Consider the following 19,260-nt stretch of genomic DNA (forward strand, 5'->3'; position numbering starts at 1 on the left):
AAAAAAGACTTAACTATATAAGTAATCGCAATGGGAAGAGAACGCGGAAGAAAATAATGTCTGTATATGCTGTATATGCTGTGTATGCTAAGATCTGTATAGTCCTTGCCTTATATAATTGACAAATGCTTATATTTGCTCCAAACAAAAAAAAATACCAAACCCTTCAAATATTTAAGTTGACGGGAGCGGGACCTACCACTTCTAAAGAACGCCACCGTGTCTGTCATCCCTATTCTCTTACTTAAGAACACCCCTAAAAACCTTCACCGAATAGGTAAGGTACTATCGTAAAAATAACGAGGAACTTATATAAATCAGTTTTAATTTACAATTCTCTGGACGTACATCACTGTGAGAACCGTAGTCTTGGGGAAAGTCCACGGGTGCAGGACTCGCCACTAGGGCGGTCAATATCTTCAAAAGAACGCCACCGCGTCTGCTTTCCCTAACTTAACAACACCCTTATAAGCCCTAAATGAATAGAGACTATCATAAATATGACAAGCACCTTTTACAACTTCTTTCCATTTCCAATCAACCTGACCTGTCCTTCATCGGCGTGAGAACGAAAGTATTGGGGAAGTCCAGAGAAGCCTAGAACTGCGTAGATGAAAGAGAAGCCGCGTTGGATGACCTTGCCACCCCTTCGCATACCTTCATCAGCAATATCTCATAGTGACTTTTTACAACGCAATTTTTGTTGTCAATTTGTCTGATCTGAACAATTTAAATATTTCAAAATTAACTAAGCGAATAGCTGATTATAATTGATTATTTTTATTGGTATTTGTGTAGCCACAATATCCGGATTGAGCGTAGTAAACGAACATCAACCAGGACGTGTTTGATTGATGCGAGCGAGCTCATCTTGAAAATGAAAGAGCATTTGACATTAAACCACAATAGGACCACATGGTATATTGGATTAAAATTTGCACTGGTTATCAGTGTTCGTTGACTTTGGAAATAAGTCAAACGTCACAGTGTCTAATGCTATTCAGCAAACATTCCACATAATTAGTTCCACTATTCGATCAACTTGAAATGCTTACATTTCTTAATAACGCTGCCATTGATTTTTATCGTATTAGCTTATCTAATGGCATAGTAAATACAACCCAAGGCTTCACCTGCGGTGAAGCAGCCATAAATATTTTACAGTACAGTACATAAGAAATAAACAGAGTATTACAATCATGACAATAATCATCCGTAGTGGCTTAGCCAAAAATGACAAAAGTAAGATATTATCATCATTGTGTCACGCACAGTTTAAATAGACACAGTTTAAATTTTGATCATAGTTAGTTGTAATAAACATTATGAATCGGCATACTTTGGGGTAGGAGTTAAGAATTTTATATTTGAATTTCAACACAAAAAAATCTTTTAAAATCAATATTTAATTTTCTCCGTAATTTTCTCTCTACAGCTTAAACCATACATTTTCGAAACTTTGAAAATACCAAAGTCGTATTCCTCACCTACTAAAACATACATTTCGACATACGTATCAATATATTTGTACAATCCGTTCCTTAATAAAAATCTATATATTTTCATATTCGTCGCGCGAAATATAAGAATTTGTATCGACCTTATGGCTACATCATCGATCATAGTTGTAATAAACATTATGAATCGGTATATTTTGGGGTAGGAGTTAAGAATTTTATTTTAGAATTTCAACACAAAAAATAGTTTAAATTATATATTTGATTTTCACCGTAATTTTATCTCTACAGCCTAAACCATACATTTTCGAAAGTTTAAAAATACCATAATCGGATTCCTCACCTATTAAAACATACATTTCGATATACGGATCATGGTATGTCCGATTCGTGGTTTAATTCAATTCGTTACAAATTATTCAATTAAAATGCAATCAAAAACTACTTTCGGCCAGATATTTGGTTGGAATGTGGAATATCTTAGCTATTGTATAAAATTATAGCTTAACTAGTGTACATGTTGCTCGAAATCGAGCAATTGCAAAGAAGTACAGGAGTTACATATAAACAAATGACTTGTTAAAAAACTAATAACAGTCATAATTTCCGATGATTTTAAAAGAGTCAACTAAAAGATTATTAACTAATGGAAATACTCACAATTTACATAACAGTCCTATTCCAGTTTAAAGGGTTATTTTTTAACTATCAAACTGCCCATGGACGGGAAATGGTAAGCTTACAATTTAAGTCAAAATAAAAAGTCTGTCAGCTTTTATAATGTACTGTACCTAAGTTATTTAGCCAATTTGTAGACAATAAGGTGTAGGCTACAAACTCTACAGAACTCTCATGCTTCCGTGGGGAGCAACTACTGTAATTATTAATATTTAATTCCTGACAACAGCTGGAGTTTCAAAACAATGTTTGTTTCCCGTGTTAATCTTATGGAGAAATACGAAACTTTAAAGGGTCCCAGGGCCTCACTCTCTAATTATTTACCTAAAAAGAAAGTTTCCTGCACAACTTCACGTTACGCTCTTTCCAATGACACCAAAAACATGTCAATCGGTTCAGTAGTTTCGGAGGAATAATTGTCACAAAAATCCTGCTTGCGTATTAAATAAGTACTAGTGTACATGTTGCTCGAAATCGAGCAATTGCAAAGAAGTATGCGAGTTATTTATAAACAAATAACTTGTTTAAAAACTAATAATAGTCATAAATTCAGATGATTTTAAGAGTCAAGATTTTAAAAGGTTATTAACTAATGGAAATACTGACAATTTACATAACAGTCCTATTCCAGTTTAAAGGGGTTTAAACTTTTAACGATCAAACTGCCCATGGAAGGGAAAAGGTAAGCTTACAATTTAAGTCAACGTAAAAAGGCTGTCAGCTTTTACAATGTACCATATCTAAGTTATTTAGCCAATTTGTAGACAATAAGGTGTAGGCTACTTTAAACTCTACCTGATAGAGTTAGGCAAAAACTGGCAGAACTCAGAAATAGTGTTATTTATCATAAGGCTTACTCATATGCCAAATCCTTAAAATAAAAATTAAATAACTAATAACTTATATCATTAAACACAAATCAACATTCAAAACTATACACATTTTTAATACAACATAGATATTACACATTGACTGTTTACAATTAACATGTTCTTCTTCTCGCTATTAATTTTTGCTTCACGACGGGAAATATCTGTTTCATAATCATTGAAATAGATTAATCTATCATAAAGATTAAGATTAAAATAAACCTACCACGTAGTTGTTTATTTTTTTGGATCAGCTGTCTGAAATTGTAAAATGGGCATTTGACAGTTCTGGTTGTTTACATTTAAATGTCAAAGCAAATGTAAACATTGTGAATTTTCTCATGCTTCCATAGAGACCAATTATTTATATTTAATTTCAGACAACAGCTGGAGTTTCAAAACAATGTTTGATTCCCATGTTAATCTTATGGAAAAATACGAAACTTTAAAGGGCCCCAGGGCCTCGCTCTCTAATTATTTCCCTAAAAAGAAAGTTTCCTGCACAACTTCACGTTACGCTCTTTCCAATGACACCAAAAACATGTCAATCGGTTCAGTAATTTCGGAGGAGTAATTGTCACAAAAATTATGCTTGCGTATTAAATAAGTACGAGAGGTCGTCCAGTGGTCGAAACTCGACCAAAAATATGTAATGTAAACTTACTCACTTCTCTGTTTTCACCCCACACTGTAAATAAAACATGTGATTGGAGTTTCTTCCATTTGTTTTGATTTTCTGTTTATATTTCGTTGTTATTTCGTCACCAGCATGGCAACGCATAAGATCCATGTTAATTTTTTCAAATTTTTAAACTCATTTTTTGTGCTTATCTTTGAGCCTATTTCAATTTATAAAGGGATTCTGCACACCTACAGGAAAATAGCTTTCTAACGGTATGCGTAGATTTACCCCACGATGCACACGAGCTGAGAAAAAAGGTTTTAAAGAAACATGCTTGCCTATTAATATATAGATAGATATAGATAGATGTGACTGTGGACCCAATTTTGTACTAAACACACGCTGTTGTTTGATCTCGAGTAGCCGACCCAGTGTTAGCATCAAGAGGCCAAAAACTAGGAACGTAGCGCCAGCCACGTCCCTTTCACTTTCAGCAATTTTACAACCCTCGCCAACCCTACACATCCAAAGACAGAGAGAGAGAGGGAGAGAGACAGTAAAACAGCTGTCGAAGTCGATCGGGTCGACCTAGCCTCGGTCGTCAACTCGCTTTCTTTTTCTTCGCCTACAAGCGTTTGAATAGGGGCGCGGGAAAACTACTTGTGTGATGCGGCACGCGTAATACCGGAAAAGGCCTTCGGGTAGTTCTAGAGCGCCGCCAGAATTGGGTCGCTGGAGTCGCGTTTTAGTTGCCACTTTACTATTGAAGATTCTTAAGTGGCAAAAGAGTTTATGACGAAATATACCCCCACCGCAACAAACCTGCAGACTAAGCAAATTTCTATTTGCCTGATTGGATTTACACTAAAATGACTTTTTGAAAATATCACAGTTATTCCATATTTAAATAGAATAAGTTTAACAAGTACTTAGGTTTGCTGCAACAGGGAGGGTAAAAGTGTGTTTTTTTTGTAAAATAATAACATTTTATAAATAAATAAATGATTTTTTTCTAATTTAATGCAAATATTTTCATAAACAAGAAAACTACTACAGTTTACTTATTCCCTGGTGTGAGTGAGGGTATACATTCAACTCTAGAAAATACGCTGGTCAACGAACGACAAAGAGCCGCCGATGTCTAGAGTTTCCTTGGATGGGTGGCCGACCGACCGGTGGTCATAGGGTGACGACACAAAGGGGGTGGTAGGCGGGTATCCGTGTCGGCCAGTGAGTCAGTGTTACCGGTGTTACTTCAAAGATGAATTATTGCCCTCGGGGAATCCCGAGGTAGGCGCGGCGCCGCCAGCTCGACACTTGTTTCGGTCACTGGTTTTGGTTGATTGTTTCGTTTTCGTTTTACTATCTTTTGATACTTTTACATAAACGATATAGCCATGATATATTACTAATGAAAATTCAATAAGTACATTGCACACTAAAAAAAAAACTTACATATAGGATAGTTCATGTAAACAGTTGTTGCTTAAATCGTTTGGAACTCTGGCCACGTCTATATTCTTCATTAGAGTGAACTTAACTGCAGGCTATTCAATAGACTGTGAAAAAAAAAACTGTGAATGATTTTATGTACTTGTTTTTTTTTATAATTATAGCAAAAGCTACCAATCTTTGTCATCCGCGTCATAATTCTTGAGCTAACTACTTCTGCAGTGATATACCTTACACGTCACAAAACTGTATTAACCCTAGATCCAGTACCTCTGCTCCAACTAGTATTATAACATTGCCGTCCAGGAATCTTTGAACATATAGTTTGACAATAATTGCATGGATAGTACAGCCGTTTCAACAAGGATTTATTTACTATATGTTCTTAAAACTGAAATTAATTAGAAATACTATTAAAATACATTAAATTAATTAATTTGATGTGAATTTAGCTTTAGTTAACAACACTCATACAAGTTCATAAACATAAACCAAATACAATTTTTTTTTAATAGAAACGATTTGCAGGGTCGTCCAGATGAACTTGGAAATAGTACCATAGATAAAAGGAGTAGACATACTCTGTCATACATACATGTCTATACTTCTTTTATCTATGATAGGCTAGTTCATTAGAAAATCTGAATATACAGTAGTGCCGTGCATTTGAAGTACTTACTCAGAACACAGACTTACTTGAGGACAGTTAAACAATAAAACGCAAAGATCCACGGAAGTAAAGACTTATTTAGTAAAAAAAAAACAAGGATGCGTCAGTTAGGGCCAGTTAGACAATTGAAGTACACAGAATTGAATCACCATAGTATTGTCCACGCAACAACGTGAGAGGATAAAACATGTACTTCTTCAATTATAATTACATGTTTCTGTGTAAAACCGAAGACGTCTACAGACTTTACTAAGAAAAACTTCTCCCCGGTAACACAGGCAATGGGAATTCCTTCTAGACAAGGTTTTCAATAGGCCTACAACAAAATCATAAAACAAAAGATGTTTCTCAGGCTAAGTAGCACACTGTGCACTTCAGCAAATAAATAGTTTACCGAGATAACTATTGCTTACCAAGACAGCAGTGTCATTTAAGGAGAAATAGTACAAACTAATGTCACCAAAAGTCTAAATTCATTCTTTATTTTATTTTTTAAGAGAGGGAAAAATAGACAACAAAGCTTTAAATAACCGGTATTATCAATTTGTATTTATCTCTCAATTGAATAAATGTAACGGTAGTTACCTCACCACTGTTAACAATATTTGACCCTCCTATTACATAAATATGTTAGTTAATTTAATATTCAAACTCGTGTACATGTTGCTCGAATTCGAGCAATTTCAAAGTAATACAGAATTTATTTCAAAACGAAAAAAAGTAATAATCAATGAGTTTAAAAGAGTCAACTCAAAGATCACCAGTGTGTAACTGCTGGAGATACTCACGATGTATATACAGTAATCAACATTTCCTGTAAATATTTTATCATATTTCATAAATTGGTATTGCTTTTTAATGTTTCTACAAATGTTTCCTGACTTATAGCTGCATAAGGTTGTCCATGTTTATCTTATTTATTGATAAACCTATGTATGGCACCACCCTTGTCGCCAGCAGTAAGTTTACAAATTTCAGTAATTTTTTAATAAAGATAAACACTTTTTTGATCATATTAAGGACTTCCTGTTGTCTGTAACAATTTTATTTGTTCAATCGGCGTATTTTTATTTATTTAGCTAAATAAAACATTTATTTCATTGAAGTAAACTAATATAGGCCTATTTATATTCACTGTACTGTGTATAACAAAATATCGATTGAGAAACAAACAATTACACGTAATAAGAACCTCGCTAGTCCGCTGCATTGTGATAGCTGAAAATCGTCGGAATGAAAACCGCCGCTACAAGATACAGAAGTTGGTACGCCTGCAGTGCCCTCCACAGCTGCGCGCGCCGCTGGCACTGCCGCTCAACACATCCCCACCTAAAAGACGAGCAAGTGGTAAGTCGGTCGGGAGGATTGACGACAAGTTGGTTTCTCGTATATAATAATTTAGATTTACAGGCCGGTCAACTGGACTGACGATGAAATAACTTGTCGACGTACTGGTTTTCAGTATTTATCTATTTAATTAAAAAAGACGGTCTAGTGGCAAGACGACCAAGTATCTTGTCGGTCAACTGGTGGCCCCCCTTTCAGATTAGCCTATGCTATTTATAAAATGATTGTAGAATCCAAAATGCCAATAGGGGTTTTCTTAAAAACCGTGTCATAAAAAAATCTATTTTATTTTTCAGACAAATGGTTAAGATCACAGAATAAATTAAATAAAACTAAATGCATATTTTGTTTCAGATATCTGACAGTGAAAAGGATATCATGAGCTCTATGGTTTACTGCATTCACCACAAGGAAGGATGTAAATGGAATGATCAACTCCGCAAGCTAAAGGTAGATGAGGACACATTTTTAGCACTTAAGTAAAAACAAATAAAAAAAAAAAAAAACAACAACAAAATTGTCCATTCTACTGACCTCAGTTAAAGGAAAAGTTGTAACAACAATGTGGACAACTGAGACCAATAGACAAGCAGTGAGCCAAGAGCTATCTCAGAGGGTCAACTACTGTATACTTGCCTTGTCTAATTCTCATGCAGTACTGTTTCTTGAAGGCTTTTCCTCAGTCAGTAGTGGCCGACTTGGTCACTGGTCCAAGCACCAGCCAAACTACCAGCAGTGTGTAGTAATACTAATACCATAGAACTTTTAGAAGTTTTTTTGAATTGAGTAATTTTGTATAAATGTGAAACTAGCAATGTTTTGTTAATACAAGTTAATAAATACTGAATCGAGTGTGACTGCAGTGTAGTATAATAATTTGTAGATTTTTTTAATAGTACAAAAATTGATTTCTTAGGATAAACAAATTGTTGGGAAATCTATGTTTAGCAGTTGGGAGAATTGAGGCTTCTCCCCCCCCCCCCTGGGATTTTACCAAGCAATGCCACTGAATACCACAAGAGCTAAACTAGATCAACACCCCTATTAAATATCCATACGCTTTTGATAGATTTAAATTGAATGTGAAACAGAAAATTTGCAACTATATCTTTCACTGTTTGATATGATAACTGATTGCCACATTGATCCGCAGGCACATTTCAACACCTGTAAGCATGACGCCATCCCCTGCACTAATGCCTGTGGAGCTCAGATCCCGCGAGTGCTTATGGAGGACCACCTCAAGTTCACCTGTTCCGAGCGCTTGGCTCGCTGTGAGTTCTGTGGAACTGACCTGCCGGGGGCTGCACTCGATAAACACACAGGAACATGTCCCCTGGAACCACTCTATTGTGAGAACAAGGTGAGGCATCTACTGAAACATTGTTTCAGACTTGTTTTAGAAATAGGCAAATTGTTGTGCACAGTGGCTACTTTTCACTAAAACATGTTAATTGAAATAGAATTAGTATACATTGAAAATGTTGTTTTCTATTTGAATTGTTATGTACAAAATCACCTCATACTATTTAGTAAATGTGAAATAAAACTGCTCACAAACCAAAAGGTATTGCTCGATTGGTAACAAGGATTTCTCTAGTTCTTTGGTTTGCTTAGACACAGACACAAATTTATCCTATTAACAAAACACATATTCAATGATTTAAACAAGTTAAAAATACACTTTACTAAAAATCATTTTTGCTAAACTGGAAAACATATTCAACCTTATAGTCTTGATGCTCTCTTGTTGCATCTTGTTGTATTAAACTCAACTGTGCTATTTAATTGTTTAACACTTTGATCTTGTATCAGTGTGGAATGAAACTTCAACGAAGACTGCTCGGTCGTCACAAACAGAGTGAGTGCAACAAGAGGCTCGTTGCTTGTCGCTACTGTACACAGAGCTACGTCGCTGATACACTACAGACTCACCACTCTGCGTGTCTGCGCGCTCCAGTCCCCTGCCCCAACAGGTACATGATAATAATACGATTGCTTAGATCTCAGCTTACTTAGTCACAGAAGTACGGTATAATTTTTAGATCGGATAGTCTTTAGATTTACTACTTTTTGAAAGTATCCAAAATCTTGACTGAGATCTGAATTCACCAAACCCTCCAAAAGAAGTGGTATCAAGCAGAAAATGTTTAGTCATAATTGTTTAAATGTAATTTTTCTTATTTTTCCACCTGAGAAATATTTAAGAGAAAATCTTGTTAAGAGCAAAGTTCAGATGTTATCAAAAAACATATTTTTTTGTTTTTGTGAATAGCTACTTATTTTCATTGCAACCTGCATCAAACAAACTTCATCTTCATGTATTAAAACAGTCATATTGAATAGTGGATACCATTAAGATGCCATGTACTTCATTAACACTAAATTCACAAATTCTAGAATTTTGAAAAAAGATTTTGTACCAGAATTGGTTTATTTCCAGTAATTTCTGACTTCTATCTTTTATCACTAAATCCTTTGTATTATATTTCATTATTACTATTTATTCAAACAAAAGATGGTAACATTAAAATGTACCCATTACAGATGTGAGATGGGGATTATTCCCAGGGAAGACCTGGACAGCCATCTCAAGGACCAATGTGCCAGCCTGCTTACCCCTTGCACATTCAAAGAGGCGGGTTGCAGGTTTAAGGTAAGCTTTGACTTCTATTATCTCCAGAATTGTAGAAGATAATCTTTCACTTTTAAATTTCATTTAAAAAGAAAATTTTGTGTGTACTACTGCCCAGTTGTCAATGGGAGGCAAAGAATTACTGAAAGTGATAATGAAGGATTTGGTTTTTAATTTGTGTTAAATCGCTTCAGATTGGACATATCCAGTACCTTATTCCTAGGAGTCAAGCAATGTTACTATTCTGTACTCCATTTAAAAATTTCCAAATCTAATGGGTTGGAAAAGGTATTCTAATTAATTGTTGTAAGTGCAAGGAAAACTGCAATTTTCACCATGGCTCATTTTACACAGTATAATCTTTTTTTAAACCAATAAGTCCCAGCGCACACGGTGTGACTGTTTTAAAACTTTCGTTGCAAACCAGTTGCGCGTGCAACTGTTTTGAGACCTCGGCAATGTATTGCAATGGGGAGGCGCACACGACGCAACTGGTTGTAGGCGATTTCAAAAAAGTTTGAAACCAGTCACATACAACCGTGGGCCCGACGTTGCAGATTTCAGTTGCACGAGACCACGGGGTGTTTTTGTGGTGTTTGGTGGTATTTTGGTGGAATTTTGACGGCCGTATAGTGTTTATAATTTCCTATCCGAATATCTCTAGCTGCTACAAACAGCCTAGTACTAACATTCTTGCTCAAATAAGGGTGAACCCAATGCTCTCTCAGTACCCTTCGCTGTCTTCGGTATTGATAATAGCTAATAACGTCTTCTTCGTCTGAGTCCGACGTAGTAAGCGCACTTAAGGCCTTAAAACATCGTAACTGCACTAAATTTGCACTCCACTGATTGCACAATAGACGCAACTGTAGTTGTAAAACAGTCACACCGTGTGCGGACAGAAGTTTTGTTTCAGTTGCAAACTGGTTCCAAACGCAACTGGTTTGCAACAGTTGTTGTAAAACAGTCACACCGTGTGCGCTGGGCCTTAATGTTAGTTCCACCTGATTCATGTAGTGGTGTGTTTCAGTTTAAAATTTGTTCCATAACCACGCTTAAAAATCAAGCTTCAGATTTTACAATGGTAATCCACTTGATAAATACTTTAGATCGTAAGTAATCTACTCATTTTTAACCAAAATTATGCACAGGGCTTGAGAGGAATGGTGATGGAGAGACATTTAGAGGAGAACAGCCAACAACATCTGGCGCTGATGTGCAGTCTAGTCACCAGACAGCAGCACCAGATCACCAGTCTCAAGAGTGCTCTGTCCCGGCTGTCTCTCAACCACACAGGTACGGAAACACTGCACTCTTAATGTGACAACCTACTAACTCTTGTCAAGAAATTCATAAATAAGAAATAGCAAACTGACAATGAAAGATAATTGTGCACCTCTGCACCTACCTAGAGGGTTAACTTTTCCCTCTTCCTTCTGAACCATTGCGCCACTTAGCCCATTTTTAATAGCGGCCCTGCTTTCATTACTGCCACTAAACTAAGTTCACAATAAAATGTAAATTTTCACCTTAGCCCATAAATTGAAGTAAGTAGACTGTTTGAATTGGTGAATTTATGAAGGGTTTTTATCCCAAATCTGCGGTGCTGTGACAATCGTTAAACAAACTTGCAGCTTTCAAAGAATTTGTTATGATATTAAAAATCTTGGATTCAACTGTTTAAAATAAGATTTCCTCCTGTTTGGTTTTCAACAAACTATTTTCAATAATGATTGCATCTAGGTAAGGTAATATGAAGCACAATTAATGTAATGCAATCCATTTACAGGTACACTGGTCTGGAAAGTCACAGAGTTCAGTGCCAAGATGGCGGAGGCTCGTTGCAAGGAGGGTATGGAGCTGGTCTCTCCTCCGTTCTACACTTCTCAGTTTGGCTACAAGCTGCAAGCATCGTTGTTCCTGAACGGCAACGGCGCTGGAGAGAACACTCATCTGTCTCTGTACATCAAGTTGCTGCCTGGCGAGTACGATGCATTGCTCAGGTGGCCGTTCGCTCACTCTGTCGCCTTCACACTCTTCGACCAGAGCGAGAAGGTGCGTTGTGATTTATTCAGAGTTCTTGTAAAGTAATACAATTCCATAGAAGTACAGATTTTATTGTTTTAGTGTGAGTTTAGGGTACAGTAGACTCCCTCTTATCCGGACTCCTCGGGACCGAGGCCAGTCCGGATAGCGGGTTTTCCGGTTAAACCGACGTCCCTCAAAACTCGGTAAAACAGACCATTTAAATGCATACTGTATAAGCCGATAATGATTATTACATATTTAGACATGTGATCACTAATCTTTCCTACGAGAACTGTCGTTTCAGTACCTCCCATTTCCTGCTGATTCAGTACGGTTAGATCGATGTGCTGATAAAAATAGTCCAGGTAAAGAGATGTCATTTCCACTGAGTGAAGTCCGGTTGAACCGATGTCCGGTTAAAAGGTGTCCAGATAAGAGGGTTACTGTATAGCCAATCATTTCTTTGCTACTTTAACCTTTAGGTCTCTCGTAGCATCCCTCCATTCACTTTACTAGTTTTAGGCTTTTGATGAAACTAACAGTTGCAGGATACCAGTAAGTTGTAGGATACCAGTATCTCTCACAATTGAACCATTATTATTATAAAGTAACAATAGTAATTGGAATGATGAGAGAAAATCCCAGTTTATTAGACCAGTTATTTTAATGACACTTTAGCCTATATAAAACACTTCAAGTTTTTGGTGTACCTACCCATTTGTTTATCTTTTGACATAATAATTGCATAATTATACAGTGTGTCAGATAATAGTTGCTTAAATAGTTGCTTTAGTAAGGCAATGATTTGAACTAAAAACAACTTGTTTGAATATTGTCTGATGAATTTTTAAATTGAAATAGATTGCTAAAGCTTTTTGTTGGCTAAACTAAAATTATAAATAGGAAAATTTGATTTATTAGGCTTTCTGTACCCCTGTACAGATCATAAACCAAATGAATTGTTATGAGTTATTAACACCATAGATGCATTAACAGAACATCAAACAAAAAGGTTTAGTAATTATATTAATTTATGTGTTTTAAATCTAATTAATTTTTCTATATATAGCCTATAAATTTCACAAAGTAAAAAAATTTCAGCAAATATACGTATTTGGAGAAACTTACATCCGAGATTTTAAACTCTAAATTGGACTATTTCAATTTGTTCAATACTGTATGTGCTATTAAACACCTTAGGTTTCTGCATTTGAACTAGTTAAAAATGTTATTTACAAATTCTGTATTATCTTTACAGGCTTGCAACATAGTGGAGAGTTTTGTCCCCGATCCAACATGGGAAAACTTTCAGCGTCCATGCAAAGCAAGCGAACCTGACACCCTCGGCTTTGGATTCCCTAGGTTTGTGTCTCATGAAAGTCTGGGAAAACGCAACTTTACGAGGGACGATACACTCTACATCAGAATCAAAGTTGACCCCAGCAAGATTGTTGCCGTGTAAAGCAATATTATACAAATTCCTGCCAAAGTCATTAGGTTTATTTGTTAATATGTATTTTTTTTAAAATTATAATTTAACTAGGCTATATAAATAGGCTATACTATATTCTAAATTTTGTTTTTGTCTTCAATTAATTATCAAAGTATTTAAAATATTTATTGATTGTTCAATATTTTTAATGATGAGATGCATAGCATTATTTTATTAATATTATTATTAAAGACTCATTATTACAGTTTTTTTAAAATGTAAAAATAGTGATAAATATTAAGACACCGAATATCATGTGACCTGAATGTATCTCTACAACTTTTACTTAAACAAAATATGCATAGTCTATATGTTGTATCTAAATACTACTTAATCGTAACTATTAAGTAGACTAACCAGTGTGCATTCTAATCGTAGTTGTTATTTAGCAAATCGATCTCGTAGACCTGCTGCTAGACTTGTACAAGTTTGGTGTAAATAGAAAATAAGACCAAAGCATTTTATATTATTTTTGTAAATACATTTTTGTACAAACAGTCATGCTTCTCTTAAATATTAGTTCCTTCTTAATCCCAAGTTTCTAATCATATATATGTTCATGTGGTTTTGCTCACTAATGTGAAGCACTTGTTCACTGCCATGGCAGACATTTTAAACAAAATAAGGAAAGTAGATTATATATATATATATCACAATTCTTTACCAATACAAAAATATGGTATTTTTTCTTTAGCTAACTCAGAGCATATTTTAAGGGATTTTCACTGGGCGACAGTGGCGCCGGACTTACCAGAGGGCCTGGGGGGTATGGAATACCCCACCCGAAAATTTTTGCAAAAGTTAAAGTGAAAATCACACATTTCTACGTATCTTTTAATGCATTTTTCGATTATATTTGCTTGTTAATAGTCCATATAATCTCACTTAATTACGTATTCTAGAACGTTGTAACAGGCCAAAGCTCCCTTCACAACCTCTTGGGCCAAAATCATAGCTCAATACTCTAAAGTATTTACATATAGTTATTTTTTAAATTCCGATACATTTAAAATGTGAATCATAACAAAAATATGCCGGCACCACCCATAGTCACTGGGCGACAAAATCTCAGCACTGGGTGACACTTGTGTCGCCCAGTTAACATGTTATTTTATACCCTGAGCTAACTACTATCTTATATCCTGTTTATCTGGCTAGGCATGGTTTTGCTACTGTTAAGTTGATATTTACTTTGAACGTTCTTGGAATACAACTACTAAAAAAAAAAAAAAACTAAAACTAAAAAAAATATGCGTACGATATTTCCCAGCCGGGCGGGAGCGCGGCGAATCTGCGACGTTGCCGATGTGTACCTGGCCAGTGGCCACCATGCATCGGTAGCCTATTCACTCACGGCAAACAACTTTGAAAATCAATATTTAGCTTCTGCCTTAATTTTTCGATCGTTGGAAACATTTTTTGCACGTAAAAATCATATAAGTACCTTCGTATCGCTCCCACAGTAAATTGGTCCACATTTATCCTTGTTCCGATGTTAAAACAATTGGCCACATGATCATACACGGGATAACGTTTGTCACCGCACTTTTCTTTTTCCGCATGAAAGAAACAAATCGCACTAACTATCATCTGTATTTCACCATCGAAAAAATTCCGGCGAGGAGCCATTTTCGAATAGAAGTTACCGACCGGTTTAAAAATCTAAGACGAACTGGTTAGCTTGGTTAGTCATCTCTCATAGCGACCATAGTTCAAGAAAGGTGGGAGCTAATGTTTACATTCCATTACTCATCGGATATTCCAGCTTTAACGCAACACTTCCCGGAAAGGGTGATGACCGCTCCGATTTCTACTCTCAGTTGTATATTTAAAAGTGGCAAATTAAAGAAACCATAAAATAAATACTGGTGGAAAATATTTACTTGGCATTTAGCTGTTATAATTTTTTAACTAGCTCAATCAACACAAAACAGTTGGCTTGTTGCTTGTAATACAAAATTAATTTTTCATACCACCATAGTTAACTTATTATAATGTATTTGTTTCATGACTAGTTAATTAGAATATTTTGTTAGTAAATTTATGTAAATTTCAAACTAAATATTGATATACACAGTTGTTTGCCGTGAGTTAATACCGATGCAATGTCAGTGTGGTGGCCACTGGCCAGATACACATCGGCAACGTCGCAGATTCGCCGCGCTCCCGCCCGGCTGGGAAATATCGTACGCACACCAGGCGGCCCGCTGCCAGTCGCGGGAGAAATTTTTGTTTACAAATATAAATCTGTTTAAAAAACGCCTTTGTTCGCATTATAAATCTATCATATTGGTGTTATTTCTTGTGTCACGACAAACACGATGGTATTTTGAACGAAATTTTTAGCGTCTTATTAACGATGTTAGCATAGGTTTGAAAAATTAACAGCAGCATAAAAACTTTTGTGAGTAAAAATTTTAAAATGCATGGAAATGTTAACAATAAACCTACCAATAAGCCATAAAAATTTCAGAAAGATTGGCTCAGTGGTTTGTTTACAATTAATTTTTAAAGTTCAGTGTTAGTGCAGAGTTCCTTAAAAACCGGTACTTTTTAGGATCTTTCAACTATATAAATTTTTCTGGTAAACGGAAAATTTTTAAATTGTTACCATGTAAAATGTATTTAAACAAGCTTACATTTAATTTTTGTTTCAACAAAATCGGATAATTCATCTCAGAGATATTTAGGCTCAAACTCGAGTGCACATATTTATTTCCCCGACAGTAGGAGGGAGGTTGAGGATCAATCAAGTTTTTGAAATTACTGTAAAGCCCAACTGGCCCAACTGGCTGCTGCTGTATTCTGGTAGCATAACTTGTTTTAGTACAGTGGAGTTGTCAATGGATTTGTCGAACCAAGCCTATAAATTAGAAGATACGGTGACATTTGACCACTTGGTCATTGCGAGAAAGAATAAAAGTGCACAACATTAAATCAAATTAAGACGGCCAGTAGCATATCCAGGGGTAGGGTTCAGGGGTTTGAACCTCCCTTGATCTTACAACGTGAATTGTCCCTATAAACATTTGTTCTACAATTGAAAAATCTCTTTAACTTGTCTCTAAAAAGCCTATAAACAGGAGTTTACAGGTCTGTTTTTGGTCGCAGCAACAAATAAACGACGGGCTACGCTCCCCATGTTATCTTACAGCACTGGCCACAAGTCGCTCCCTCACACACCCATTTTTTGCACATTTTTCATTTATATCTTTTTTGGTTTTGGCCTGCTGGTCGTAAAACATGGAAATAAATAGAGTTGAAATACAGATATTTTCATCGACGAAATAAGCGGGCGCACAGTAAAACCCCTCATACCTAAGTGGGACCGAGCCCCTGGCCGGATAAACCAACCTATTATTAAAAAGATATGTTGTGTATCTAATAACAACTTGTGGTTGGTTAAATAGTGTTTGAGTCTCTTTTTGAAATCTACTAGCTCAACTGAGTAGTGAACCAGCTTAAAATGTATATGAACAGGAAACAGATAACTGAGAGAGAGAGAGAGAGAGAGAGAGAGGGAGAGAGAGAGAGAGAGAGAGAGAGAGAGAGAAAATTCTTTATCTATTACACACTGTTTTGCAGCAATACAAAAAATAAAAATATCACATGGGTCACAATGACCTGTGTGTGATAGAGTCCTTAGCTGTCTGCTGTCAAAATAAAAGTTCTTCACACTTCACTTATACAAAAAAAAGAACTAACAATAACTTGGTAAAATAACACTATACAATTAATACTATAACAGTTATAAAATAACCTAAAAAACCATATGCAACGTGCAATCAATAACAAGGGGTGCACATTGTTTGCAATACATCCGATTAAAGCATAACTTTTTTCTTTCAAACAAAATTTTTTACTGAGGCGTGGATTCCGTCAAGTAAGAGTGCTGTGGAAGGTACAATAGATAGTCCAGTTATCAGATGGTTAGGTCTAAACGAGATATTCTGGGCTGATAAGTGACTCTGTATTGTCAAGGCCTATCTCCATCAGCCAATTAGCAATAACCCTCTTATATACACTCAGTGACACTCCAGGTCCCTAATTTCTGGAGGAATATTACGCAACAAGCAATTAGCAATGTAAAAGGAATTTGTTAAATTGATTGATTTGAGAACTCTTGGGACCCGTAATCCTATCATCACTGAGTTTCTGGTATGATAGTTATGAACTACTGGCAAGGCGATAAGGTCTAAATGAATGTATGAATAAGCTAATAAATCTTTAACATATAGCTGCCTTATTGATAAAAACTGGGATTCTTTGAACAGATGATCAGTAGAATAACGTCTCGGTTTTCTTAACGCAGCTCTAATTATTGATTTTTGAATTACGAACAAAGGTTCAATTACTGATGAATAAGCCCCTCCCTAAGCTATTAAACCATACTGCAGATGAGATTGAACGTAGGCGTAATAAATTCTTTTAATTTCTTCATGTCGTAAAATTTGACCTAATTGGTAAAAAACATAAATCATTTTTCTAAGTTTTGTTTTTAAAAAATGTATATGACTTTCCCATTTCAATTTAGAATCCATTATAATGCCCAGGTATTTATACTGCGACACAGTTTCAATAATTTGGCAGTTGCAATTGCTGCCTGCGGTGCCACATGAGTGCAAGGCTAGTCTGAGTTCGGCGGGCGGCTCGCTAGCGGGACGAAGTGCGATAGGCAAACATTTTGTTTTACTGACATTCATTGTTAAAATGTTTTCTGAGAACCATCTTTTTAATATTATTTGTAATTCTGATGATGCAATATTGAAAACCTCTTCCCAAGTACGTGCCCTAAAGATTACCGCTGTGTCATCTGCAAACAAAAATATTTTTCCAGAAATATCAATTTTATCTATGTTATTTATGTAAATTGAAAATAGTAAAGGCCCCATTGTAGAACCTTGAATAATTCCAAAATCTACATTTATTTGATCACTAATTACGTAATTAATTGATACTACTTGAGTTCTGTTGCTTAAATAACTTTTAAACCATGCCAGGGCTAACCCCTTTACTCCCAAATATTCTAACTTTTTGAAAAGAATTTTCCTATCAATAGAGTCAAACGCTTTAGCAAGATCTATGAATGCAATTAGTATTTTTTCATTTTTATTCACTGACTCGATTAAAGTTTTATTGATAAGAAATAGTGCGTCGGTAGTATTTTTACCTTTTCTAAACCCAAACTGTTGTTCTGATAGAATTCCATGTTCATTTAAATAATTTTGGAGTTGAATTTTGACACATTTCTCTAACACTTTAGATAATACACTTAACAATGAGATTGGTCTATAATTATTTTTGTCATCTTTTTGTCCGGACTTATAAAGAGGAATTACCTTAGCTATTTTAAATCTGTTTGGAAAAATGCCTAAAGTAATACTCAAGTTAATAAGATGTTTGAGAGGTAGTAAAATGTCTTGCAGATGATTTTTTAATATTTTGGCTGGAAATTCATCGAACCCGGGAGCAGAACCGCCTCGCATTTCCCTCACACACTCGGCCAACTGACTGTCAGAAAAAGGCTCCAGTCGCAGTTCACGCCCCTGTCCTACACTGAACAAAGCATCGTCGACCAGTGGCGGACCCACGGGCGGTGGCAACTCGCTCGCCAACCTATTACCAACACTAGAGAAAAATTCATTAAACGAGTTAGCCACCGCCCCCAAACCCCCTCCACCTGAGTCCGACGGTTGCTGGAAAAGAGAAACAGGAAAATTGCATTTCTTTATATTTGCTCCATTAAATTCATTTATATGTTTCCAAAATAATCTGGGGTTGTCAACAGAGGCTGTTATTTTTTCTCTGTAAAAGTTTTGTTTTGTAGTTTTTATTTTATTTGATAACTGGTTTCTAAAAGCTTGAAATTGAAATTTTAATTGCTCATCAAAAGGTCGGGCTTTAACCAGTTTGCTCATTTTATCTCGTTTTGTAATAGCAAATATTAACTCTGTGTTTATCCATGGCTTTAATTTCTTAAATCTAGGGGTGGGTTTTATCACACGCATTG

General features: G+C 35.6%; 1 protein-coding gene across 2 annotated transcripts in view; it reads left to right on the forward strand.

The window, feature by feature from the left end:
- Nucleotides 1–13,747, forward strand: part of LOC128987444 (TNF receptor-associated factor 4-like) — a 33,768-nt gene extending 20,021 nt beyond the window's left edge. For both annotated transcript variants that reach the window (XM_054408289.1, XM_054408290.1), the window contains exons 2-8: nucleotides 7,450–7,545; nucleotides 8,249–8,458; nucleotides 8,911–9,071; nucleotides 9,643–9,751; nucleotides 10,882–11,026; nucleotides 11,520–11,785; nucleotides 13,017–13,747. In XM_054408289.1, the coding sequence (XP_054264264.1) occupies nucleotides 7,450–7,545; nucleotides 8,249–8,458; nucleotides 8,911–9,071; nucleotides 9,643–9,751; nucleotides 10,882–11,026; nucleotides 11,520–11,785; nucleotides 13,017–13,220 (1,191 nt within the window). In that variant the 3' untranslated portion in view covers nucleotides 13,221–13,747. The remainder of the gene's footprint in view (nucleotides 1–7,449; nucleotides 7,546–8,248; nucleotides 8,459–8,910; nucleotides 9,072–9,642; nucleotides 9,752–10,881; nucleotides 11,027–11,519; nucleotides 11,786–13,016) is intronic.
- The last annotated feature ends 5,513 nt before the right edge of the window (nucleotides 13,748–19,260 follow it).

The sequence above is a fragment of the Macrosteles quadrilineatus genome, unplaced genomic scaffold (assembly GCF_028750875.1).
Source record: "Macrosteles quadrilineatus isolate MER2022 unplaced genomic scaffold, UCM_ALF_1.0 Scaffold_2__2_contigs__length_208266976, whole genome shotgun sequence".
Taxonomy (NCBI): domain Eukaryota; kingdom Metazoa; phylum Arthropoda; class Insecta; order Hemiptera; family Cicadellidae; genus Macrosteles; species Macrosteles quadrilineatus.